Consider the following 27622-nt stretch of genomic DNA (forward strand, 5'->3'; position numbering starts at 1 on the left):
TGTGACTATCCACCGAAAGAGCTATGCTTTTTATACCCAAACCCGGGAACTACGGAACATCCAGTATCAGCAGCAAAAACCGCAGAGCGCCTGAGAAAGTTTCTGGAAATGCGGTGATAGGGATTTCAAAACCGCAGTGTTTGTTTTAGCATATTTCTAAAATGCAGTTTTATTATTTCAAGAATACTTTTGTTTTTTTGGTTTAGCTTATCTATACATATGTACTATTGGAATGAAATCGGATTTGGTTATCTCTGGGGTATGCCTGCGTGGTAAATTAAAACTTCTCCACATATACGATCTGTTCGCTTACAATCCCATCTAAACAATTTATTATATGTATATATTTGTCGCTACATGCATAATACGGCAATAATAATAATTACAATTCGGCTATAATCGATCAACACCTCCCTAATTCCCTACTACTTCTTTGTTATACGTATTTATATAGTATAGCGCTAAAGAGAGAGAGACAACAAGATATTTGGCGAATGAGAACATGAGAAATATCGTACGACAAGCGGATCTATATAGCGTGTATATACAAGAAGTCTGTAGAAATAGAGTTCTGTTTCTGCTGTTTCCGTTTCCGATTCTGTTTTCGTTGTGTATAGGCGATAGTTTCAGTTGGTAAGATCTTAAGATCTCGTAAAAAGTATCTTAGAAAAGCCCTGGGCATGTCCCGTGTTCCTTGGCCATGATATGTAGTGTTTAAGCTCTTAGAATATAGAGTTAATGGGGTGGGTCTTCAGCTTGGTTCCGATCTCTCAGCCCCGAGGAGAAAGTAAGAAGTGAAAGCTTGTGTATAGAGTGTAAAGACTTTAATCACATCCAAAAATGCATACACATGTATTTACATAATATCGTGCAGTATAAATCAAGAGTTGTAGAAAAATATATCTTTGTCGAGTGTATATATAAATATTTGATCGTGTGTGGTGTATATACGCAATTCAAAATAGAATTCAGTGCCGTTAACAACTCAAAACTGTTGTTTAAATCGATGTGTTTCAATGGAAAGTATTTGATTTTAGTTTTTGTTTCTGTTTTTAAAGCGCTGTTATCTACTCCTTGTATACATATACATATATAAAACGTTGGAATATGATTCGGTAACGTCAGGGCATAGATATACATACATACATAGTTACAAATGGTTGTCGGTACATACATATAATACTTGTTCGATTTTGATTTGCTTCTCAACTTGGGGATTAGTCGGTTGTCGTTAAGGATTGCATGTGTATATTGGTGCCCAAATAGTTTCAGACTACGCTAAAGCTACGGATAACATCTAGTTCTAGTTTGGTTTAGTTTGCTTTCGTTCTTTTCGTTTCGTTTCGTTTTGTTACATTTCATTTTGTTTTTTTTTTAATTTAATGACTCCAGAGTACCTACATACATACATATATATCGAGGAACTTTCACTACTTTCAACAATATCGACATCAACAACGGGGATCCAACGAAATGTATGCAATAAATAACTATCCGGTGCAAATATGCATGGGTTGCTCGATCGGAGAGAATGCCTGGCCTTTGTACTGAGGTTCGCCCGTATCACACTTCCACTAGCCAATTCAACACTGTGCCTACTACTTACTTACGCAGATACTTTGAACGTCTGGGACTCAGGTACAAGTTTCTTTCGATGCGACATGGTGCAGCTGTGTTTAGAACCAAGGCAAAAAATCAAGAGTCATAACCCCAAACAAGGGAAACAAAATACGAATACGATCCCGACCAGCAGCCTAAATTGAGGGCCGACTCCGGCTTCCGCCCACTTAGTTCGCGGCGGTGGAGTTCTGGAATTCCTGCCGGCAGTAGCCCATCACAATATCCGACCGGCAGTCGCCGCCCATTAGCCCGGGCAGGAGGACCGCCGCCCCCAGGATGGTCACCAGGGCTCCGAAGACCACCAGGCCCAGGGCGGGCAGCTTCTCGCGGCTGAGCAGGGCGTGCGGCTCCATCTGGATGTAGGCCAGGCCGGGCAGGATGTAGGCCAAGGGTATGGCCGCCAGGAGACCCTGAAAATGGGTGGATGGGTGAATGAATGGGTGAACGGTTGAATGGGTGGGGCATAAATTTGCATGGCAAATACAAAGCCGGCTTCGGGACTGAATTTGTGGATGCCATTTGGGATCGGCCATGTGGCCAATACCCGTGACCAGAATACAAGAGGCAAACATCTTGCTGATTGTAGATTGTAATAAACTTGGCCATAAGGTTTCCCCATTGTGAATGGTGAAGTTCGAATTAGTCTCAGATGTATTTAATGAAGCACTGGAAATATGGTTTTCCCATTTCCCATTTAAACGATAGCACCGCACTGCAGAATATTAAACGAGCTGAGCTAGAACATAAATACAAACTAAAATAGTCATAAATAACCTCGAGATTTCCCAATTTCAAAGTTTTGTGGCCAATATCCAAATGATAAATGGCAAATGTATAAATATAAATATTATCAAAAAATGGTAAAAAAAAAACATAAAACCCAACCAGACCAGTTTTTGATTTGAGTTCTTTCGACTAAACTCTTCCTATCTGTGGTTTAACAAAAGTTTGCACTTGAATAACGGAAATGCTCAGATAATCATGAAAAGTACCGCAGAACAACACACCATAGGAGCAGAAAGAAATAATTAATGAGGTAGCTAGTCAAAAAAAGATAAAAACTTCTTGTTTTGGGAGTATGTCTCGCTAGTTCTCCATAATGTATATATATCAGTGGCGGATCCAGGATTTTTTTGTGGGGGGTGATATCAGAACAATTTTTTTGTTGCATACTTTTTGAATACCAAAATTTCTTTCATTTTTCACCCGAGTGGGGGGTTATATATCACCCATATCACCCCCGTGGATCCGCGCATGATATATATGAATTTTTAATGTTATTTTTGTACCCGTTACTCGTAGAGTATTTCTGAAAAAATAAATGTAACAGGTATATAATATATTCCCAATCAGGATTACCAGCCGAGTGGATCAATCAATGTCCTTCTGTCTATCTGAATCTTAAAGTGCCACGCCTTCTCTAACTCCCACAAACAGCAAAAAACAGCAAAAGTTTTAATGCTAAAAATAAAATTTTAACTAAAATGTATTTGATTCGTCAATACCTATCGATGGACTTAATAAAATATTGCCACGCCCACTCTAACGCAAAAACCTATCCAGCGCCTACATTTCTGCCTTGCATGGTCAGCGGGTCCGATAATTCTCGTTTTAATGTTGGTTGAGTAACGGGTATCTCATAGTCTAGGCACTCGACTATAGCGTTCTCTCTTGTTATCTCTGACTCTGGGTCATATTTCATAATCTTTTGGCAAAGTATTTAGTATTTGTACAATTCTGGTCAAGGGTACGACGCCCGTTTTTCAGACCGGAGGACGTGGATAGAAATCATGGATTAACGATATGCGAAAATCCTACTCACATTCAGCTCCAGCACAGAACCGAGGCAGTCGGTCATGGGCGAGATGACGAAGGCGCTGAACACGATGGCCATGGTAATGGCTTTCGAGTACTCATCGATTATGGCCCCCTTCTCCAGGCTGGGGTCCTTGTCCTGGGTGAACTCGCTGATGGGCTCCTTCAGCACGAACCGATGGACGAGGGCGCGCACAATCTGTGGGGAATACACCCAAAACACACGTTAGTTGCGAAACTTTCCCAACTATCCCGCATCCCGGGCCAACCTCGCGGGAAACGAAGCACTCGATGGGGAAGGTCAGCAGTATCGATATGGAGAAGAGCACACGCGAGAAGTTCATCAGGTCGTCGTCCCAGCAATAGTTCTCCAGCAGATCGCCTGAAAAACAAATAAATAAATTCAAAGATAACAAACACAAACAAAGCAAGTCCCAGCGGTAAATAGTAAATGCCAAAAACAGCAGACGGGAGACGTCCGCAAATTGCCTGTCAGTGCAATTAAATGCAATTTGTGTCAATCGCTCACCTTGGGATAAGGCGCGGAAGGTGGAGTAGCCAGCGATGCCAAACAGGGCCGCCACCGTCCAGGCGAATCCAATCGAAATGTGGGTGACCTTCTCCCAGCGCTCCATGGTCGCGTCGCGCATTGATTGATAAACGAGGAAGGTGTTGTGATGACACATGAAAGCTGCACAGACAGATGTCCAATAGATAGATAGATAGATTGGTATATAAAGGCGGACGCTCGAGTGGAAAAGTGGAAACTCACCGAAGACCATGATGCCCGTGGCCGGGATAAGATCCGAGTTGGCAAACCGCCAGGACTCCGCCGTGTCCGTCCTGAGGGGTGGGAAAAAAGGTTTTTCCGGGAAACATTACACAAAAGTTAACACCAAATTAACATTTCGTTGGCTCGCCCTCGGACGGCGGCCCCCGGAAATGTGAATTATTCGCATAAAAAATGAGTAAAAACAAAAGGTGCGGACCGTGAGATAAGACGAGTGAAAGCCAGGCAGCCGCAAATTGGAAATTTATTTAAATTTTATACCAAGCCGCAGCAGACGCAGCATTCAAGGTTTTCGCTCCCCGCCAGCTGAAAAAGGGGAGCTTCTGGCCCCCAGTGACCTTGAAACTGCAAGGGGAAAGTGTTGCGTCCTCCGCTCTTCCAGCGCATATGTATGTATGCATACAACTTAGTTGCCACTGCAACAGACTCAACTCGACTCGCCTAATGAAAAGCCATAAAAGGCAAACAAGTGGCACACTAAATTTTATGAGCTCTGTGCTCCCCAGCAGCTTCTGCACCGCCAGTGGGATGGGGAACGGGAGCCGGAACAGGAGCACCACCGCCCTGGGCAGTTGCCACAGATTTGAAAGCACTAAAGCGCCACTTAGCACTAAAGCCAGAACCACCCCCAACACCGCCCAAACCACCAGCACCACCCACAGACCGACCCACAGCCCTATTCCCAAGCTCAGGTCCAACTGGTTGCAACTTTGTTGGCGGTTAGGGAAAATCGAGCAAAGTACACAATATGTAATTAAAACACAAATAAATCTTTACGCCGTTTTTTTCCGTAATTTTTGTAAATTGCCTTGCCGGCTAGAAAGTTTTTCTCCAAGGTGGCGTTAAATTGCTTCGCCTACTTTTAATATTCAGGGTAGGTTGGCCCATAAAATCAGCTATATTTCATGTTATTGATTTTATAAACGAATTTATTCAAATAAATTGTGTTCAAGTCGCACAATTCATAATTTAATTGCAAATAAATCTACATTTTTGTGACATTTTAATACGGAAATTTATCAATTATGACAATCAGACTTTCCTTTCGTTATAATTAAATTCAAAATTCAATACTTTTGGAAAGTGAAACTAATTGAATAACATTTCAACGCATGTGTATACTGATCAGGTATAATAATTGTCAGTAATTGAAAGCGCAATGCTCTCGGTAAAAGTCGGCTAATTTTCCAAATCTCATTTGCTGTTTGTATTTCCTCGCCGGCTCAATTCTGGAAATGAAATATTTATGTAGGTCAGCCATCAGATAGTTGCATTTGTAATTTATTAGCTAAAATTAAACGTTAATTGACCCAATCGATAGACGGTGGCATTTCAGTGAAAACATTATTCAATTAATTTCACACGCCATTTAAAGATAACACTAGTTACAGCCAAAATGTTCCAAATTCTCTTAGTGTTCACTGGTAAAAACCGCATAGTGAAATCAAATATTTTTATAATTGTTTTCATTTTGTGGCAAGAGGGGTTGGAATACTTAGAAAAGTAACTACAAATAAAAAGCCATGGGAGTGAGATTGGTATCATAGGAAAGGCTGTTCAAGGAACGTTGTAAATGGTCAAACTACTTTTATAACTATTTTTCGGTTTTTTCCTCCGCTGTAGATTTTTTTAAATTTTATTTTGATTCCTTTTAAATTTTATTGGACTTTTTGGTGGTCAATCTTATTATCTAAAATAAAAACGAATTTTGTGTCCCTCTTATCCCTCTTCGATTATTGAAATCGATAAGAGCTAATATATATAGTTTAATAATGTCTATTTGCAATCCGATTTAATACTTTTGCAATTGATCCAGAATATAAACCCATTTATTTTAAACATTTTAAAAATGTTTAAGTGAAAAAAATTTGAAAAAAAAATAGCTGTGCCATTTCAAAGGTCGTTGATAGGGTTGTTAAAAAATCGATAGTGGACACCATCGATGTTTTTGGCTATCGATAGTGGTCACTATCGATACTATCGATAGTAAAGAAAATAAAAACAAATTCTTAAAATAAAGAAAAATTATGAAAAACAAATTATGGAAAATGTGTGGTTGACTCATAAGAATTAGGGGGAAAAGAACGGTCTAACTTTTACAGCGATTAAAGTGAAACAAAATTCGATGTTGAGCCTCAACAATTAAAATACCGTCGTGTTCTTAGTATATACTTTAAAAACCTTTTCTTTCCTTAAAATATGTAAAATAAAATACATGTTCATGTAAAATTCAATTATTTTTTTGGAGCGATAGTATCGATTGTGGGTTCAAACCATCGATGTTTCCTAAATATTAAAACCATCGATAGTATCGATAGTGCTATCGATTTTTTTAACAACCCAAGTCGGTGATATTTTGTGATCCAGAATCTGGCATTTAAACCTTCAAGGAATTTTTGTTCTAAACAAGTGTAATTTGATAAAAAAGTTAAAGGACGAACTAAATAGAAGGGATGTTGTTTTATGATAGAGCGAACATACTTACACTTTATAATCGCCTGACATGAGCTTGATGATGACCGCAAACAGGATGAAGACCACGCAGGCCAGGCTAATGAAGCTGGCGCGGGCCAACCGGGAGACGTTCTTATAAAGACAGAGGGGCATTACCACGCCCACGTTGACGAAGAAGACCACGCCCAGCCGCACGGCGCCCATGGAACCGCCCCAGGAGGGAAAGAAGCGAACCAGCACTTTCGACAGCGTATCGCCCACCACCACATTGTAGGATATCATGGCTGCAAGGAGGGTTCGGAAAATGTATAAGAAAATTTCTATCACAAAAATTGGTCGTAAAATTTATATTGCTTCATAAAAATATGTGGGTTGAAGGATATCTAGGAGTATTTCGACTTGTAAATTATAATCTCAACAAAATTTCTTAACAACTTTAATATAGTTTTTGTATTTTAAGAATATGTTTGTTTTATACAACTATAGCTTTGTTACCACTTAAAATGTAAACACAAATTTAAAGAAATGTATACAAAATCAATAAAACAGCAATGAGCAATGTAATGTGAAAAGAGGAGTTGACCGACTCACCCAGGAATGGATACATGAATTGCAGGAGGGAGAGCAAGTAGTAGCCGTACTTGCCATAGGCGGCCTCCATGATGCCTGGATAGCTGAACCGACCGCAAATGTGGCCGCATCTGACCTGCAAATGAAATGAGGCTTTAACGGCTGCACACGCCCTCGCAAATGAGTGCGCTCGTTAATTATGCGGAAAATGCTAAGCCCGGAATCGAACGGAAATGCGTTTAGCATGTGACTTTGGCTTTGGTCGGCCTGATCGCCACTTTAAACCGATTTGGGAAAGGCATCGAGTTAGGGCTTGCCACTCACCATCAGGATGAGTGAGTAGTCGGTGATGTAGGCCACCAGGATGAGCAGGGCCAACCCCAGGCCGAATCCGGCCCTGTGGAGGGCGTAGGGTATGCCGATGACGCCGCTGCCCACGATGGAGTTGATGTAGTTGAACGAGGCCTGTGGCAGCGAGGACAACGTGTCGCCCAGTCCGGCATCCTGCTGTGGTTGCTGCTGCGAAGGTTGCCGATGCTGCTGTTGCTGCTGTTGCTGCTGCTGATGTTGCTGCTGCTGTTGTTGTTGCGGCTGGCCCTGTTGCTGATGTGTCTGATGGTTGTTCTAGGACGGTGTAACGTACAACAAAGGTTAGCTATCGGTCTCCCTTGTGCTCTCCATTACTGCACGTTGATTGGGATAAGAGCGCAAAATTGCCTCGAGTGCCTCTTTACATCAAAAGCAAAACCAACAGGACCCACCATCTACCATCACCCATTCGCCACACACTACCCAACTCCCGCCAGCCAATGTTGCGTATACGCAATATTCAGGTAGAGGTAAAGACAAAGGCAGCTCGTATCCGTATCGTAAATTGCGGTTGAGCCAAAACCCTTCCCCCCTCCCCCGTGTGTGCACTGAGAAAACAAGGACTCAAGAAGGGAATTTCTCGGCTAAAGACTGTGTTAAAACATTGTACAATGGAATTGAAAGTCGGCATTTAAACAACGTTTGACGTTTAATATCATAATTCAGAACACAGAAATAACTCAGAATGCCTTGTGATAATGAAGTGTTAGGAAAATAATTATTTTATTTATTGATGATTAAAAAAAAAGTATTTAGAATTAAAATTTAATCTCATATAATAAATTGTACAATTTTGAAGAGGTTACTAGATTTATTTAAGCTAAAACATTTTAAATTTAAATAAATATTTAATGTTTCAAACCTGATAGACATTTCCCAAATGTAAAATTTCAGTATTGAGTTTTTCTATGTGTTTATATACGTGTGTTGGTACTACGAATTTCCCAGATCCCCGGCTCCAGCCGCCTGCCATAAAAGACAATTTTATATCAAGAGCTCTCACATAAACATAAATAAAATTCCTCAGCCACGTCATAAAGTCACGAAAAGCGGGCCAATGTTGTAGCCCACATTTACAGCATGGCAACTAAAAAATAAAACAGCAGAAATAATAAAAAACCGAAGGGATAAGGCCAAATTGGAGAAAAACTTTAGCCAGCTGGCAATTAAAGAAGTTCTCGCAACTGAACTTCGAGGGAAACGGCAAACAAACAAAGTAAAAGTTTACACTTCTGCAGCTTTACCCCCAACGCCCTTTATTAAGGGAGCGAGCGTAAAGTAAACATTTGCCAGAACTACTTTAAAATGGTTTCTGAAGGTGTTTGGGTAATGAACATTTCCAAAGGCAAATTACGCGCGAGTTGAGTTCAGTTGAGTTTTCAATTCAATTAAGTGGCGTCAAAGGTCGCGAGAGGTGTTTTCTTTTTGATTCGGGTTGGGGCAAGTCAAGTATCAAAGAAAATGGCTAATTATGAGGCACGAGCGCGGGAAACCCGGCCAAAGTCCAGCTAACGGTCTCAGTGCCAAGGCTGATTCAGTTGGGCAAGGTTACAGCAGCTGCGGCCCAACGAAATTACAGAGTGTCCGTTGACAGGGGCCCACAGTCCTTTGTCCTTAAAAAACGAAAAGAACAAAAACGGGAAAAACAAATTGCGCCGTCGAAGGCAAATGGGGCCAACGTAAATCTCGAGCCGGGGCGGAAAACCCTCGAAGGCTGGGCTAATTCCGCTCTCTCAACAGGATAATTTATAGCCAGCTGCCTTGATTAGTTTATCATATAGAACATTACCCCGCCATTAAATTGTTATGGCCACTTGTCCTTGGGCTGGTTAAAGTTTCATCACCGAAGCAAACGAAGCGCATGTGGAATCATAAATAATTGCTTGAATAAATGATATCAATGAATGAATAAATCTGTTTCTGGTGTTCAATCGAGCGAATTACTGGGGTCAAATTCGAATTCGGGTCTCGCATATATCGGCGGTCAAAATGCAAACATTAAATTTCGCTCGAATTCTCATAAATAATTTGCCAGCAATCCCCTGTCAGCAATTAAACCTCACAAATCCAATTAATTTAACGAAGAAAAAAGAAATATAAGGCACCCGTTCGAAACTCAATTGACTCAAAAGCGTGTGAAACGGGAAAAGCGGAAAAAAGGGGAAAACAAGAGATGAAAATTGTTCGGTGGCTTCTCAGGTGCAAATGCTCGCCCATACGGGCACGTGCACACATGCTACCCACCTGGCAGAAAAACCTGTCTAACAGAACGTTTCTAATAAAAGACAAACATTGTCGGAGGCAAATACAAACTCAAACACAAATAGCAACGCCACACACGAAAGCCAATCTGCAATCTGAGGGCCAGGCAGGTCCTGGAAATATTCTGGGATCCGGTTCTAATGGCAAACAAACCGTTTTATGCACTGCACGATTTTAATTAATAATACTCATGTCTTTGGACCGCGCCCATACTCTCATTTCCAACTCCTATTTCCTGAACCCATGTAAATAAAATAAGAAAGGCTCATGGGGGTTTGAACAAAGAAAAAAGCTAGGGAGCACACAAAAAAATTTGTTTGGTAAAATTGACCAACAAAGAAAGTTACTTAACTATTAAAATAGTTACGTGTATTTTGTTTTTGCTTTGGGTTTGTGTCTTTGCTAGTTGTGTGTATTTTGTTGTTGTGGAATGACTATTTACTTAGTAGAATTGACAATTTTGCTGGTTGGGGCCTGTTTGACAATTATTACAGTTGATTTTACCAAGTTTTTTTTTTTTGTGTGAGGTAAAGGAAATTTTAATTAATTGACAAACATGACAAACAAAAGAGAACTCCATAGTCGAGTAATTGGACTATCAGATACCCGTTACTCAGCTTAAGGAAGTGTGAGGGAGATGGAGATATGCATGAACAGCAAAGTGCTTATAATTTTTTAATGAATGGTCCGATTTGAATAGAGGGAGAAGGAAGCGTTTCCTACCCTAGAAAGTATATAAATATATATTCTTGATCAGCATCACTAGACGAGTCGATCTAGCCATGTCCGTCTGTCCGTCCGTCTGACCGTCCGTCTGTCCGTCTGTCCGTCCGTTTCTATACAAACTAGTCTCTCAGTTTTCAAGCTATCGGGATAAAACTTTCCCAAAAGTCTTCTTTCTATTGCAGGTAGTATATAAGTCGGAAGGAGCCGGATCGGACAACTATAGGACATAGCTCTTATACGAACAATCGGGAAAAAAAATATAAAACAAGAGAGAACGCTATAGTCGGGTGGCCCGACTATCAGATACCCGTTACTCAGCTAAAGGAAGTGCGAAGGAGGTGGAGATAAAAACTTTGATCCGCCGTAACTTTTAAACGAATGGTCCGATTTAAAAAATTTCTTCTACATTTCGATAGGTATTGATAAACACAATAAAACTGCATTTTTACTTTTCCAAAATATTGAAATTTTTAAAATCGTATATAGCGATTGTGGGCGTTAGAGGGGGCGTGGCACCCTTTTGAAACAAACTTGCGCTGCGTAGGAACTCCTAGAATCTGCATTCAAAATGGCAATCTTCTAGCTTTTATAGTTTCCGAGATCTCAGCGTTCATACAGACAGACAGACGGACAGACGGACAGACGGACAGACAGACGGACAGACGGACAGACGGACAGACGGACATGGCTAGATCGACTCGGCTAGTGATCCTGATCAAGAATATATATAGTTTATAGGGTCGGAAACGCTTCCTTCTACCTGTTACATACTTTTGCACGAATCTAATATACCCTTTTACTCCACGAGTAACGGGTATAAAAATTATATCTTGGGTGTTTTTGAACCTATAACATCCTACTTTTGGAAATGTCATTTTTTATCTAACTCTGAATTTCGAATAAAATTTTTTCAAAATCGGACGACTATATCATATAGCTGTCATAGGAACGTTCGGAAAATTAATGGGAATATAATAGGAAATAAATTATTGCTTCGTTGGTTTTTATTGTATTCTCTTCTACTCTAGGATATAACTCTTTTCAAATATTTTCGAATTTCGATTTTAATTTTATCAAAATCGAACTACTATATCATATAGCTGCCATTAAAACGAACGCAAAATTAATGAGAAATAATAGGAAAATTAACATTTTTGCGATTTGTAAATTAATAGGAATTATTTGCAAGGGTATATAAGCTTCGGCTGGCCGAAGCTAGCTTCCTTTCTTGTTCAGTGTAAATTTAATCTTATTGGATTTGTCAATAGCTATCGGCATGCCAAATAATTTTTCAGTTCAGACCATTCATTTAAAAGTTATGAGCAATTAATGGAATATCCGCTTGATGGTCCGTTTTCATATGCGGGGGTGTCACAGAAATTATTTCCAACCGAAATCCGTTAAAGTTCTTACGTGCATCAATGCAAAATCCAACCGTCTTCGGTTGGAAGTGATTTCTGTGACACCCCTGATGGATTGGTGCTTGCATATCTCCATCTCTCTCGCGCTGATTTAGAGGAGGAACGGCTATTTATTAAATAGCGAAAACAAATTTTTTAAGTCTTTTTTTTTAGTTTTTATACCCTTGCAGGGGTTTTATAATTTCAGTCAGATGTTTGCAACGCAGTAAAGGAAGCGTTTCGACAACATAAAGTATATACATACATATATTCTTGATTAGCACCGATAGCAGAGTCCATCTAGCCATGTCCGTCTTTCCGTTCCTATGCGAACTAGTCTCTCAGTTCTAAAGTTTTCGCGATTAAACATTTCAAAAGTCTTCTTTCTATTGCAGGTAGTACATATATGTAGACATATATGTCTGAACGAGTCGGATCGGACCACTATATCCTATGGCTCCCATAGGAATAATAATAATAGGAATAAAGATATCAGAAAAAACATTGTGACTTTCTAGGAAGTAGGCGTTATTTTAACTGCAAGGATATATTAACTGCGACTTGCCTTTCTTGTTAATTTTGGAAATGAATAAAAATTACAAATTTTCAAAATCTTTTGTTCAAGCACAAGATTTTTAAATGCTAAATTTTTACGAAATACTTAAAAAAATCAGTTGACAACTTCTTGAGTTATCGTGTCCACCGCGTTCCAATTCTTGGTTTCCAGAAAAATGAGATAAAAGTGCACCCAGAAAAATGATGGACAACATTTTAGGTCATGCATAGCCTAAAACATTTTAAATGGACTACAAGTTCCTTTTTAGGTCAAGTACTGCCTAAAAATTTAAATTTTTGGTATATTTGCCCTACTATTTAGGTCCCGTATAGCCTATAGGTATAGGTCAGCGTGGGCCTTAAAATTAATGCCTTTTACCTAAATAAATTTGCACGGAACTCTGATACCGTTTTGGCGACGCTATAATTCCCAACCAGTTATAGCGCGGCTTGCATAGTAACCCACTTCGATCGTTGAATAAGACAGCGATTTCACTGCTGAACTGTGAAGCCTCCTCGCTCCTTTTTGTGTGTTGGCATAATGACGACTTCTTGAAGACTATGCCCGACATTGACCTCGAGTTAGCTATAAACTTTTCTGTATTTACTTTATAATATTATAAATTTTTCAGTACATATTTTTAGGCCAAAGAATGCCTAAAATTTTGGATAGGGGTTTTCTCATATTTTTAGGCAGCCAATTACCTAAAATCTAGGCCAAATATTACCCCCATTTTAGGCCTTTAATGGCCTAACATTTTAGGTCATGGTATCCTAAATTTTAGGCCATTCAAGGACTTAGCTCCAGTTTTAGGCCAATTTTACCTAAATTCTAGGCCATTTTTTGACATTTTAGGTCATTTTTTTTTCTGGGTGTGCGTTGATTCAAACTAAACGCCCAGAAGAATGTAACTTTTAAAGGCTATGTTTCCTAAAGAATTGATCCGATCGAATTGAAGTTTTGGGAGAATAATCTAGACAACTTTAACTTATAAGAAAAATAAATTCTTTTTAATCAATTTTTGTTTAACCTAGTGTAACATTTTAATGATTTAGAATCTCAAAAGATTTCAGCTATTAGACACAATATTAGCTGCCGTTTTCATTCTATTGTTTCGCCTGAATCGTAAAAAAGATACCTATTAAAAAGGTATACCTATTTGGGCGGGTCGATTTGTATGGGGCCGAAAAAAGTGATGAATCGTATAGGGGGAACGTAATCTTTAAAGGATTCTAAGCCATATTGGCGAACATACTTATGGTCTAAAATGACGTTTGCCCCCCCCCCCCCCAAATGCGAATGAAAAATACAGCTTTTTTTTTAGGAAAAATTGATTTAAATTGTAAATTGATATTTAGTAATATATCTGTGCTGACTATTTTTCAGAGCTTGCAAGGTTCGGTCAACCTTTTCAAAGTGTTAGGAAAAAACCTGTCACAAAAAACCCTATGACAACTGGGTGTGAGCTAACCCCTTAAAAGGGTTTTTGCTTAACAGATGTTACGCTCAGAGCAAAACCCTTTTTTCAGAGTTATTTCGGTTTCGGTTTCTACTGACTACTTTGCTCGGTCTGTTAAGGAAAACGGTCTTTTGTGAATGTATGAGTTTGTATGTGTGACCTGTTCAGTAATGCTTCAGTCGTAACATTGCTTTTTGATTATTAAAATTCAAAAGGGTAAGGAAAAATACGTAATGTGTACTTTCCAAAGCTGGATCTGTAAGATTAGCCCATTTACCATTAAATTCCAATATTCTACATATTTTAAATAATTTACGATCCCAAAACTCCACTTTTGGCATATCTATCTTATGTAGTAATTAATAACCAAATCCACGTAATAAGAAGCGAATCTTTTAAGCTGCAAGAAAAATTAGAGCTTTTTAACAGGTTAAACCTCCTTTAGCAGTTTCAAATTTTGTTTATGTAGCTTTAAATCAATTCCTAACTATTTAAGAATATCTTCACAACATTATTCAGTTTTATTCAAAATATTTCGACAGATTTGAAGGAACGCGCGATCCATTTTGTAGGAATAGGCTTAGTTGGAATACTTTGAGCCAGTTTTTATCTTAAGACTTATGGTAGTTCTCATTTATTCTTATGGTATAGCTCATTTGAAAGGTAATTCGTTTCTTTATGGCATTTCTTATTAAAGATAGTTCCTTATATAGTCAATTAATATATTGAAGCAAACAAAAAAATAGCAGCTAACCTATATTCAGAATACAATTTTATATAAATTTATATGTACAATGCAATTTTAGAATTATCTTGATTTCCTATGTAAAATTTATTCACATATCACAGCAGGCCTATACTTTTTCCTTTCTAGAGAAAACCCATTTTTTGGACTTTTATTTAACAGTAGTCTTTCAGAAACCCTTTTAGATGACTGTTAACTTAAAAGGGTCTCACCGAGTGGTTATTGAAAGACCGATTGCTTTGTTCGGTTGAGCCGAACGGTCGGACCGAAACCGACAAGCAAAACTAAAAAAGGGTTCCGCTCAGAGAGAGAGTTTGTGAGCAACATTTTTTTCGGTTTTGTCGAGATTAAACTGCCTCAGGAAAATCGGTTGACAGTTATTTGCAAGCTCTGCTATTTTTCTCAAAAAAGCAGTATTTTTCTTTCGCGTTTGGGGGGGGTCAAAAGTAATTTTAGACCATAAGTATGTTCGCCAATATGGCTTAGAATCCTTTAAAGATTACGTTCCCCCTTTACGATTTTTGGGGTCCCAAATCGACCCACCCTAATACCTATACTTCTGCGACTAATACATATGTATGTACTTCTGACGGCTCAACATACCCCAGGCATAATATGTATTACAAAGGGACCAAACAAGTTGTTTGGCCAAAACTCTGGACACATATTTGGCTGGCCTAATGAAATTAGAGAGCGACGACAGCACAATGGGGGCAACCATTTGCACTTTAATGAAAGCGTTTTGGTCAACACCAAACCCACATGCACATCCCAAATTGAGAGGGCTGGTGCATATTTGGGTGCTCCTCTGGGGCAGGCCAAACAATTAACACGGGAGCTGAAATTATGCGCAAGACAAAATGGCAAAATGGCACAATGTTAGTAAAAGCCGCCGGTTGCCGCAGAAATTGCAACGCTTTTGCATTGCAATCCGTGTCCCGCTGAACTATTGACACAGCCGTGTCGGCATTGTTGTCATTTCAGTTTCAGCCGTTGCCTGGGTTGCGCCCCTGCCGATAGACAAACAGGGCCTACTGTGTCGGAACCCCCTATCCCCCGATCTCGGTATATAGTAAAAAAGCAAACACAAACATGCAAGGCAGCCAAATGGTCCTCGGGTCTGGTTTTTACCCGCGGCGGGGATGTGTTCTGAATGGGGTGTTGTTCTAGGGAAATGGAAAGGGTTTGACCTTTTACCAGCTGCACAGCAAAATAATACGAAAATGGTGACATATTCAGGTTTTGTTCGAATTTCAATGAACCGGAAAGTTTCGTTTTAATTTAATATTGTCCGGCTTAATTCACCATAAACGGGTTTCAAAGAAAGTTTAAAAACCCTTTTTAAAGTCACCTTCACTTTTCATTAAATTATTACTAACTATAAAGACTTTTAAAATTACAAGATTTCATTTATAATCTTTTATATAAAAAGTATACGTTTTGTTAAGGATTTAGATGTAAGATAAGATGAAGTCAAGTCATCATGAAATATTTGGCAATGTTTTTGAAATGTACATTAAATCATTTTCAAAGTGTATTTGTGTGCTCACATAGTGCTCTGCAGTTTTCGTGTTTAATTTAATTTTTGCAGTTCCCTTTCATTGCAATTAATGAGTAGTCTCCGCCGCCCAAGAGTGGTTCCACTTTCCGCTGGAACTAACCTAATTGAGAAACAGCCGGCAGAGTGTCTCAACTATTGGCAATTTGCCTTTGAGCCGGCGCGACCATTAGTTGTGCAAACAATCAGGGCTCTTTGGCTTCCTTCATTCGCACCCTCTCCCACTCGTTAATGCTGGAATTTTTTGGCCAGCCTTGGCTGCCTAATGGCTTTGCCAACAACAAAAGTTTCGGTGCGAGGCCTAAGAAATCAACAAAGGCCGAACACACTCACTCACTGGCATTCCTTACTTATGCATGGTAATGCATCAAATATTACACAATGTTCCCTTCAGGTTCTGGCCCAACGCTCGCCGCCTCCTTCATTTCCTTCCCCTGCCCCGGAAAAAAGCCAACTAAGTTCGAGAATATGTATGGGAAATCCTTCCCTGCCATTTCCGACACACATTCTCTGGCATTAGTTGTCGGGATTAGATTCGGCTTAAAGCCCAGTCAGCTTGCAATGGTCTTAGTACACTTTTCTGTTAGCATTTAATAAGCGTTGAGCTAGATGGATGAGATTTTGCTTCATCAGCCAAGGTAGGCTCTTAAACTCGACTTGAAGCTTAAAGTCATCACCATATCCCTAAGAACAATAAAACGATTTTGTGATATAAACATTTATAAAAAATAGGTTTTAAATATTATAATTTCTTATTTTTTTCACACCCTTTTTGCTGCTCTTTAATTCCAACAAACCAATACTTCGTTCCCAAGCGCCGCACAGTAAATTCTCATTAAATTTTATATTTCCCACCAAGTCTGGGCAAAAGTATGCAATAAAAGAACACATTTTCAATTGTAATTTGTCTTCATTATCAACTCGTACATGACTTTGCCCAATGCAATATTTAATAAGGCGCTCGCGAAGTAGGCAAGCAAGTATTTCCTAATAAAGAAATTCTTTTGATGTCCAGAGACCAAAAGCAATTTGTACCGCCCGAAAGACCCCGGAGAAGGTCGCGGCCAGAATGTCAGATATGTATGTCCCAGTCTCCCCGTCCCTGTCTATCCTTGTCGCCGTCTCTCTCTCATTCTCCCAGACCGAGTGTAGGCGTTACTCGGAATTTAATAAATGTGAAGGGGACTTGAGTGTGAATACGACTACGGTTTGCTATGCAAGTGCAATGCCGGAAAGGGAAGGGGAATGTGGGTCAAAGTTTACCTTCATTATATTGTTGAAGTCATCGAATGCATAAGCCTCGGCAACCGACACATCGCTGCCCTGATGAATCGCATGAAAATCAAATTGTTAGCCATTAAATCGAGTTCACTTCAACAACAATCGAGTGCGCGCTGAATGATTCGCTTAAAGCATAAACGTAAAATACATATCAAATCAAACACACATGCATATAAAGAAATACGAATCATACCGCAAAAAATTCCAATTTATTCGCATGCCGAATATATATATTCTATCTGTACATGGTACATATATGTGCATATAAGAGTGCGCACATATCTTTATGGAACACGTGTTTTTATATATCGCTGAGGGAAATGCGAGCGCGGGTTCAGTGGTTGGCTGGGTTTTCCTCTTTTTTTTATCGTTTTGGCCGTCAATTTCCGAGATATTGTTCTACTGCCACCGCGGGGAGTCAGCGGGGGGCGCCATAGTCCGTAAGGCGCCGAAATCGAAACCATTTAAGACACCCGTCGCACATCCACACACCCACTCGAGGCCCAGGAGATGGACTTAGTCGCGTCTCGAGAGGGATTTGGCGATTCACCTTGATTGCCTGCGAGCCGGAATGGCTAAGAAGCACTGGGGTATGCAACAGTTATTGCATAACCTTAGCGGTGGCGTATGCGTGATGCCCGTTACCCATACGTCACGTTCGCTCAAGCACTCAGTACACTTCCTGTCATTGCCAGGCCTCTGTTGACTCACTTGAGGTCCGATTATCAATGGCCATTGCCTTTGAAATTTATTTAAATTGATTTCCCATTGAAAAATATTTGATTTAATTGGGTCAACTGAAAGTGGGATTGAGTTAAGCGTTTGAGAGGGGCTGGCGGGCCAATTTGAAATTCCAATGCGAACTTAATTGTCGACACGGAGTGTCGGAGAACTGGAATCTCCAGGGCCAAGTGCACTGGCTGCAGCTGACATTGATTTCTGTTATCTCACAAGGGGGCGCCGCTGCCGCTGCTGCTGCTGCTGCCGCTGACATTCTTATTTGATGCCTCAGCTGGCACAGCTGCAACACGGGGAAGAGCGGGGAGGAGCACAAGGATTGGGGGAGGAGCTCGAGGAGCAGCAGGTCCAAGGCCAGACAGCAGATGCGCGGCGATGCCACCACATGCCATGCATACTAAGCGACGATTAAGTGGATGCGGATATGGCTGAGGCTGTGGCTGTGGAATAGATGTATAACTGGAGCGGGACTCATAAATCCTCCGCCCATCCTCGTCCTTTTGGGCGGGGTGTTGTGTAATTAAAGGTCGTGCTCGCCGCTTATTGATTTCGTTATCTCAAGCGTTTTGGCGGACGGCCCCATGGGAGAGCTTAATTAAATCTTGAAGGATTTCGGTCGTATTTTCACGCCCGTCAAAGGTCATCGGTGAGACAATAAATAGCAGAATCCTTGGGGCCCCAACTGATTCAATTGCTCCTCATCAATCATAGCATGCTGCGAATTGTGTTTTGGATAATCACTCAATCAGGACACGATTCGATGGATCTAATGTGTCATTGTCTCGGTCTCCGCGGGGTCGGGAAACTACGCTCTTGTAAGCGCGGTGGTGCTGAAAACAAATTGATTTAACAGTCTTTTTCACAGTAAGAGTTACGAGTTGCTAGCCACGATTTCGAGTGTGTGTGCCTGCGTATGTGCAGACAGACACGCAAGCCAATTCCAGAAGTTGAGCGAAATGGAATTCATAACGAGCTTAAGGGATTATCGGGCATAACCCGTCGGCAGCTCCCAAAATCCCCAGTCAAATCCCCTCGGCCAGATTCATATGCAAATGTTGGCGTGGGCATTTATTAAGCCATGATTGATCGACGGGGCATTTTGTTTATTAACAATTCATTGGGCAAGCAGGGAATCCGCTCATGAAAATGTGTCGTAAAATCTATTGTGGCTTTCAGCTTAGAAAATTTAATTTTGTCCTACCCGACGCGTTGAAGATGACCGAAATTGATTACGTTCCACGGGATGTATGACAGGCACATCTTACACTTGGGAGGATAATTTTCTAATGCAAGCACAAAACATTAATGTTTTTGTAAATATTTGTAGAAAGTCAAAAGTGGGAAAATTGTAGCGCCCGAAAAGTTGACAAAGCGCGTAATTGATTGCTATTCAAAGGTTTTGTAAAATTAAAATTTTTATGAAGGCACTTTTAAACTCAGCCAAAGAAAAATATGGTTTTTTATGAAACCAACTAAAGAAATTTCATATATACTTATTTTATAAAGTAAAATTGCCGTGATGAATAAAATATTCTTTGTACAGGAAACGTTTTGAATGTTGATAGAAATCGATACAAAATCATGATAGTTTTTAAAATTTTTGATGTGAAAACTGGAGGCAAATTTGATACTTTAGAATGGAAGCACAAAGCTGTGGGTCAACAGTACTGAGAAACCCGACTTTTGCCATATCCCCGGCCATTATGCACTCTGCGGGCAGTTGGCCAATCTGCCAGTTCTTGTGGCGTTGCAATTAGTCGGAGTTCCTGCGGCTGAGAAGTGTGCAATTAGGGTGCTGCAAGGGAAGTGCTCGAGTTGTGGGTGCTTTCAGTGATTTCAGGGTGAGGACTCGAAAAACAGGCGCTTCTCAAACTAAGTGCATATAATTACGGACCGACTCACCTGGCGCTGCAGTATGTAGCTGAATTCAGTGGCCGTGTTGCGTCGACTGTCGTTCATTTTACTTGGTCTGGGAATCTTTTCTCTATTTTTGGTCTAACTTTGCTAATAGCAAAAGTTGTAACAGCCTTTGGCTTCAATTTTAGTTTAGTTTACTTAGTTGAGTTTAGCTTTGGTTTTGTTTTTAGTGTTAGTTCTGGCTTGGGTTTTGGTTAAGTTTAGGTGGGTAGTTGGCCTTTATGAAGTAGCTGGATATACACGAGCAGCCGCCTGCAAGCAAATAAACAAATTTACAACTGAAATAAGATAAACCAAACGGGGGAAACACAATTTTGCCGCTGGCACAACTCAGTTTTAGCTTTCTTGTTAATTATGAAGAGTTATACAAGAACTGGAGCACATATCTTAGCACTGTCACCGAACAATAAATGAACCGAAAATTTAAAGTCTATCTAGTCATCTGGTTTTTGTGTGTTTTAAAGTATTTCTGTTTTATATTTTCATGTATTTTTCTTGGGGATGTGTGTTTGTTTCGCAATGGAGTTTTGCACTGTCTAACCGATTTATCGGGTGTTCGATGCGATTTGGTTGCTTCGACGCTTTCGATGAGAATGCTGCAATAAAAATATATTGCGAAACTCTCAACAAGGATACCGTTAGCGTTGTCCTTTCGCCGACGTCGCGTCGCTGCCCGAACTTCTGCTCCCGCTCTGCTCTCTCTCTCCACGAGCGTCGCAGCCGTTTTCTCTTTCCCTTATTATGCTCTCGCTGTTGTTGCTGTCTGACTTTGAAATCGCCATACATTCACAAGTACACCCACACACATGTTCAAGTTGCGCTCTCACAATAACAAAAAACAGAAGCCGGAAACGAAAGCGAAAGTTGCCATACTGTAGGGTCAGCTGTTCGGCCTGAAAGCTCCCTCCCAAGCCAAGCTTTCCCTCCTACACGAAAGCAGTCTGGCAGCGCCGCCTGTTCATTCATCGGGAATACGAGATGATACGAGAGAGGTCCTAGAGAGCGAGCACGTGGTCGCAAGCTCCCTTCGAACAGTGGGCCAAACATTTTGAGGTCCATTCCTTGCAATTTAAACTCCGACCTGGGGGATGAAAATAACAGGTAGTACTTTGAACGTTTTCTTCTCATAAGCTCGGTTTGTGTACCAATCTAGTACCATAACAAATTTCCTCAGTTTTCGTTTTATAACCGAATAAGAAATATTTTTCAAAAAATATATTTTTAACGAATATAAGCCCGCAAGAAAAAATGCAATTCAGCACCCTCTCCTTAATAGTCTGTTGCTCTGTGGCCCTCAGTTGGGCCTCCGAATGGGGATATCCGTACTTATTCGACCATCAGGGTAAGCCCTTTCCAAAATGGGGCGGTCTTTGCGCAAGAGGCAAGAGACAAAGCCCCATAGATCTGCATGCCAATGGGGCTACATTGGACGAATATGCTCCTCTCAAGTTCAAGAACTACGATGAGCTTCAAGAAAAACTGCTAATGGTCAACAATGGACATTCAGTTCAGATATCTGGCTTCAACCAAAAACTCACCTTGAGTGGTGGCGCCCTGCTAAATGATTACGAGGTTGCCCTGATCCACATGCATTGGTCGTCTGAACATACAATCAACAGCAACCGGTATCCGTTGGAAGTGCACATCGTGCACCGGAACACCATTTACCCCAACATGACAATGGCGGAAAACTCCGAAGATGGCCTCGTGGTTATTGGAGTGCTCTTTCATACGTCCAATAAGCCCAACGAGGCACTTGGCAGTATCATCAACAGTCTAAGAACCGTGAAGAGCTGGGATCTTGTAGACAAGCCTGTTTTTATGGCAGACTCCTTGACTGTGGGTGATTGGATTCCCAGTGTGAAGAGATACTTCACCTATGCCGGCTCACTGACAACGCCCAATTGCAACGAGATCGTCACATGGATTGTATTCACCGAGACATTGCCGGTCACCCTTGACCAGGTCAATGAGTTTAAGAAAATTGAGTTCGCAAAGGGCAAGCAGTTGCAGAACAACTCCCGGGAGCTGCAGAGCGATAACCACCGCGCTGTTTTCCTGGTCGAGCAACGGGAAGAGCGATCGATAACAGCAGAACTCACGGCATCCGTATCCCTGATTATGCTCATCACGGTGTGCCAAAAGTTTCTGCTGTAGATTTTATGTGGATGCCCCAAAGAGGAAAGAATAGAATTTGTTTACTAATTATTTGGCGGTGTAAGGAAATGATTTCACATATCATCCGCCGTCTATTAATTATATTAACAAATGTATTTATTTAGCTAGTCAGTATGTACAAAATTCATTGAGTGCTAAATAAATAATACAAATATACGAAACTATAAAAATAAAGATATAAAAAGGCATTTCCGACCCCATTGCTTAAATAGTCAAGTCGATCTAGCCAAAACGGTCTGTCCGTTTGTCGGAGACTATAAAAGGATTTGAATAGTATTGTGTAGTAATAGATTCGAAAAGAAATAAACGACAAACATTTATTATAACCGAAAAGTTGAGATTTAAATTTATTTTGCAAACAGAGCAAGAAAATTACTATCCACTCCCTATCGCCACGGCACCACCCTGTAGTCGTGGAGAGCCTCGTCGTAGGTGTAACTGATGTCCAGCTCGGAATGCAGCACCACCTCGGCGTCCAGCAGACGTCGAACTATCATCGCGGAACGCGAGTCAAAGTGATTGCCATACAAAGTCAGGCGATCCAGCTTGCAGCGCTTCTTCATGGCCAGAAGGATGAGGTTGACTGCCTCCGGTTTCATGTCGTTGTTGTTCAAGAGCAGGGTTCGCAGTTGGCGGCACGAGGTGAGGTACTTGGCCACCCACTCGCCACCGTGGGTGCCAATCGAGCAATGGCTAATGTCCAGCAGTTCCAGCATCCCGCCGATGGACATTCCGCGCAGCAGGAAAAAGGCTCCATCCGGGCCGATTTTATTGCAGGCGATGCGCAGGCGGCGGAATCTCGATGTAGTCAGGGCGAGGTGTTCGGCAATTGGAATCATATCCTGGGCGGTCAGCTCGCAGTGTTCCAACGACAGACTCCATAGTGTGTTCTGCATCAGCAGCGAACCCAGCACGGAGGCAATCTTCTCCGTGTCGAGGCTGAGACTCAGTCCGAGAAGCCTTCCGGCATTCAGGCGTCGCACTCCCGGCGACTTGTGCACTCCGTCCGCGATCAGTGCGAAGTTGTACTGAGTCAGGCTGCAGTGGGACACGTTGAGCCTGCGCAGTGTCCTGCTCACCAGCAGGAACTCTCGCAGGATTCGAACATCGTCGTCGGTGAGGGGCGTACCTGCGGATCAGGGGGAGAACATTCAATGCAAGACATATGATCAATTACCCATGATTTCATTTCTGTCTGGTTAAACGCTGAGATCTCGGAGACTACAAAAGCTAGAAAGTTGGTATTACCCACGCATATTCTTGGGCTTCCAACGCAGCGCCACGACCCCTCTAACTGTGTCTGGCGCCCACATTTTTAACGATTTCGGAGAAGTATAAATACAAATTTTATTGCTTTTATTTATACCTATCAAAATGCAGAAGATTTGGGGCCCCTGGAGGCTCCAACGTCAATATTTTGAGCAAAAAAATTAGATGTATTAAATGCTTACCTTTTAAAGTGGTAAGAGTTTCGAAATTTGGATTTTACCGAATTTTAAGGTTTGAAAAGGGATCATAAGTTATTCTATGGCCCAAATGCTTAAGTTTTATTTTTCTAGTTTTTAACATTGCTTTAAGTTTTTAACGAATTTATTTCGATTTTGTAGGATTGCTTGTCGGTTGGCTTGAAAATGTTTCGGCCCAAAAGTAGGCAACGGAATTTGGCCAGAACGATTTTGGACGGGGATAAGTCTCTTGAGCCAAAATTCCGAAAATTTCACCAAAGTGGTGAGCGAGGTCGTACTCAGGGTCCCGACCCGAAGGCAATTTCGTTTAGATTCACACCAAAATTACCAGTGGATCGAAACACAAGTTAGTTGCAAGTGCAGTGAAGATCAAAGTTATACAAATTAAAGGAAAGCCAAAATTACCCAAAATTCCCAGCAATCGCCGTTGCAAGTTGCATAGAAACAAAAAACAAGTGCTAAAGTGCCAACCCCTAGTGGGTAAGTTTTTTGAGTGCGAGAAGGTGTTAAAACGGTGTTTGAACGCCCTAATGTTTTTAGGTGGCACCTAATTACATAACCTCTGTGCGCTAGAAGCCAAGCTTGGTGGAAGAAGTGGGAAAGGCCAACCGGAATCAATCGCAAACTGGCAACCAATCGACCCATCTACCGATCAGCATCCGAGAACCAGCAGCAGCAGAATCCGAGCTCCCGCAGCAGCAGAACATAGCGCCGAGAATTTTTATTTATTTTTATTATCTACATATTTTTTCTACATTTTTACTTCTACGTTTATATGTTGTAGAGTAGCCCAGTAGCCAACGAAATTTAGGCTAGGGACCATTTACCGGCAATACCGTCCGTAAGCCGTAGGGAAATATAGCCCAAGGAAAAAATGAAGTAATAATCCCCGGAAATATACAAAACCAACTCTAATCGCATTTAGAAACTAAAAGTTACAGATTTTACGCGTCAGATCGAATTTTACGCGTAGAGTCAGATCGAAGCAGAATTTTAGTTTAAGTAGTTTAAGAGTATAGTTTGAATGAAGAGAGAAGGTCAATAACAGGAAAAATATGCATTAGAGCTGAGCAGTCCCGTCTTCCCATGTACATTTCCCTTCCCTCTCCCATATCTTAACGGCAGAGTACCGTACCGCTGTAGGTTACAAGTAAGGCGAGAGTAACTTAATCGATCTCTTAAGTAGTTGAGGTTCTCTTACACAGGCCCCTTCGAGAAGCGCTTCATCGTGGGATACAAAGTGAGTCCATTGTAATGAATCTCAACTACCTTTTTTTAAATAACACAAAAGTCCAAAGAGACAACAAACATTAAAATTTAACCCCTTACTAAATGCCGGAATAAAAAAAAAAAAAACAAATTTAAAAAATCCAAACTCCAAAAAAATGTCCTATCCACAAAGCCCAAACCACAACTCCCTGCTCAATAAAATAAAATTTAAAGTCTCACATATAATGGCATAATTTAACATACATACATTCTACCCATTATACCCGCTCTCTACATTAGTATTGCTTCATGTAAAATCTAGATGTCATATACATGAGCACTGAAATATTCAGCGATCGCTAAATTTAATTTTTAGTCATTAAATTCACATTTTTAATTTCAATCTAGATGTTAATCACTTCTTAGGATCCTAATGAACTTGTCTAGAATTAATTTGTGTCATTTAATAGGATTAGTCTATGTTTAAAAATAAAATTTATAATGTTGTCTAAAGTTGAGTAGAGTCAATAGGGAAGCCATGCGTCGTCGAATGTTATCTGTCGTGTAAAGTGTAGTCGCCTTTTAGGGATCGCCATATATATATCTGGTCGATGGTGATCATGGTAGGGAGGGCAAGTCAGCACAAACAACCGCTGGCATAAAGGCACTTCATCCTTGTTCGTCCTTGTCTGTCCTTTGCTAGTCAATAGTCCGGTCCATTAGTCCTGCGGAGATCCTCGTACCCTATAGCACGCGAAGTAATAAGATTTTGTTGTTCGTCTATAGAGCAAGTAGCAGCGTTCCTAAAACCTATCCCCGACCCCCCTCTACTGGTAACACATGCCGGAACCAGCGCGTGCTCAACGTAGGCTACAAATTACACCAGCTCTCGAAACGTAGTTCGCTACAATTTTCTAAGTTATTGCGTCGCGTTTTGCGGAAGCCTGCCGAGAGAGCGAAACCCAGAGAGCCGATGCCAAGAGAGCAACAGCCAAAAAACTGATGAGGGGGAGGGGTAATGCTGTGGGGAAAGGAGACGGGAAAGGGGCAATTTATCATTTTCATTTTGTAGCAGATGTAAGAGACCTAATTGATTTCCGCCATGAAAGAAAATAGAAAATGACTACAAATTCTTTAAGCAAAGCCAAAATGTTTCCAACTAAATTACACTATGCAACATATAAAATTTACCTCGATGGATGCTACATTTTTAAATTCATTACGAATTCCCAAGTCAAACTGCGTTTTCCAAAAAGATCCCCGATGCAAGGACTCTCAGCACAAGGACCTCAACGTTCGAAAAATGCTGATAAAAAGAAATACATATAAACAACGGACATGGCTGGTTTGACCTGGCCAGTGATCCTAACCAAGAATCAATGTTCTTTATAGGACCGGAAACGCGTCCTTCTACCTGATACATACTTTTTCCCGATTTCAATATACCCTTTTACTCTACGAGTAAGGGGTATAAATATTGTACACTCATCATTATTTTTTTTTGTGTCACTAAAATGTGTTTCATTCAATCCTACGTTCACTTCAGCTCTTACCTTCCAAACTCAGTTGGCTGACATTCATCTTTTTCGCATTGAGACGTAACATCACAAAGAATTCGTGGGGGAACCGCATCAGATTCAGATCTATGTACCAAACCGGGATTAGGGAGCGGGCAAAGTCCTTTAGCAGACCAGCATCCCAGTTGCTAACGACCAGGCTCGAAATTTTCACCGACAACTGGTGGCGCCGCAGCAGATAGTTAACGATGATCCGGAAGTCGCGTATGCAGTGATACTTCCGACCGATCCGCTCTTCGAACAGCAGTCTCTTAAACTGGAACTGCCGGTAGGGTCGCTCGTCGTACTCCCGCTGCCAACAATAAAGGAGCAGGATCGTGAACAGACGGCTTTTCTCAGGCAAAGGACGAGGGCATGCCTTCGGATTGTACTCGCACGGGAGCACCAACTCGCACATCCTGATCAGTTTCGTTTAGAACTATTGTAAATTACAAAATTTAAATTGTTATTGTTAATTTGTGACAACTTAGTCAGGGCAGATCGTGTGTAATAATAATATAAATTATTTCCTAAAAGTTTAAAGTCTAAACCCTGCATTTGCTGCATACTTTTGAGCTGGGGACGAACGAAAATCGATGTAAAATACACTGTTCATTTCGAATGTAGGGGCCATAATCTCATCGAAAAAATAAAAACAATATTTACCTATTTTAATTATTTTTTAGATTAGTAAAATAGCTGGAAATGAAATATATTTACTATTTTCTCTTTAAAGCCCCATAAGTCATAGGCCACTTATTTAATTCACTACTACATTCTATTAGTTTCTTTGTTAACTAATATACATTTTGGAGTTTGTTTTTCTTTAAGCAAATATTACAGAACATTAAAGCATGCTTCCTTGTTTTTCGTTTGCTAACGACTAACCAACATTGCCGCGACGCAAAACGATGGTAAAAAGTTTTATTTCCTTGGCACAATGGGGCCACAAA

At 40.8% G+C, this 27622-nt stretch overlaps 3 protein-coding genes across 5 annotated transcripts; 1 reads left to right on the forward strand and 2 right to left on the reverse strand.

The window, feature by feature from the left end:
• Positions 1-82: 82 nt before the first annotated feature.
• On the reverse strand, positions 83-20849 carry LOC108061979 (putative sodium-coupled neutral amino acid transporter 11). 3 transcript variants are annotated; one of them, XM_070212539.1, is made up of 12 exons: positions 20802-20849; positions 20246-20512; positions 17588-17647; positions 7574-7873; positions 7271-7385; positions 6711-6963; positions 4208-4278; positions 3965-4126; positions 3705-3817; positions 3443-3634; positions 1748-2030; positions 83-1670 (listed from the first exon to the last, which is right to left on the reverse strand). In XM_070212539.1, the coding sequence occupies exons 2-11, from the start codon at positions 20300-20302 to the stop codon at positions 1788-1790; spliced, it is 1566 nt and encodes a 521-aa protein (XP_070068640.1). In that variant the 5' UTR covers positions 20303-20512; positions 20802-20849; the 3' UTR covers positions 83-1670; positions 1748-1787. The 3 variants fall into 3 exon arrangements, with proteins under 3 accessions (XP_070068640.1, XP_017003945.2, XP_017003946.2); XM_017148456.3 differs by having other exon boundaries at positions 83-2030; XM_017148457.3 differs by lacking the exon at positions 17588-17647 and having other exon boundaries at positions 83-2030.
• A 368-nt stretch (positions 20850-21217) lies between these two features.
• Positions 21218-22691, forward strand: LOC108061976 (carbonic anhydrase 2-like). Its single transcript, XM_017148453.3, has 2 exons — positions 21218-21361; positions 21435-22691. The coding sequence occupies exon 2, from the start codon at positions 21509-21511 to the stop codon at positions 22415-22417; it is 909 nt and encodes a 302-aa protein (XP_017003942.2). The 5' UTR covers positions 21218-21361; positions 21435-21508; the 3' UTR covers positions 22418-22691.
• Positions 22692-22741: 50 nt separating this feature from the next.
• Positions 22742-27171, reverse strand: LOC108061977 (leucine-rich repeat-containing protein 34). The gene is made up of 2 exons (XM_017148454.3): positions 26667-27171; positions 22742-23567 (listed from the first exon to the last, which is right to left on the reverse strand). The coding sequence occupies exons 1-2, from the start codon at positions 27085-27087 to the stop codon at positions 22825-22827; spliced, it is 1164 nt and encodes a 387-aa protein (XP_017003943.2). The 5' UTR covers positions 27088-27171; the 3' UTR covers positions 22742-22824.
• Positions 27172-27622: the final 451 nt, after the last annotated feature.

The sequence above is a fragment of the Drosophila takahashii genome, chromosome 2R (genome assembly GCF_030179915.1).
Source record: "Drosophila takahashii strain IR98-3 E-12201 chromosome 2R, DtakHiC1v2, whole genome shotgun sequence".
Classification (NCBI taxonomy): Eukaryota; Metazoa; Arthropoda; class Insecta; order Diptera; family Drosophilidae; genus Drosophila; species Drosophila takahashii.

Excerpts from the sequence above, each read along its gene's own strand:
- LOC108061979 (XM_070212539.1), bottom strand. The coding sequence starts at position 20,302 with ATGAACGACAGTCGACGCAACACGGCCACTGAATTCAGCTACATACTG. Across the intron at positions 3,635-3,704 it reads AGTGCTTCGTTTCCCGCGAG|ATTGTGCGCGCCCTCGTCCA; the intron begins GTTGGCCCGGGA and ends TATTCCCCACAG. Across the intron at positions 2,031-3,442 it reads GTTCTGTGCTGGAGCTGAAT|GGTCTCCTGGCGGCCATACC; the intron begins GTGAGTAGGATT and ends ACCCATTTTCAG.
- LOC108061976 (XM_017148453.3), top strand. The coding sequence starts at position 21,509 with ATGCAATTCAGCACCCTCTCCTTAATAGTCTGTTGCTCTGTGGCCCTC.
- LOC108061977 (XM_017148454.3), bottom strand. The coding sequence starts at position 27,087 with ATGTGCGAGTTGGTGCTCCCGTGCGAGTACAATCCGAAGGCATGCCCT. Across the intron at positions 23,568-26,666 it reads CAGCCAACTGAGTTTGGAAG|GTACGCCCCTCACCGACGAC; the intron begins GTAAGAGCTGAA and ends CCTGATCCGCAG.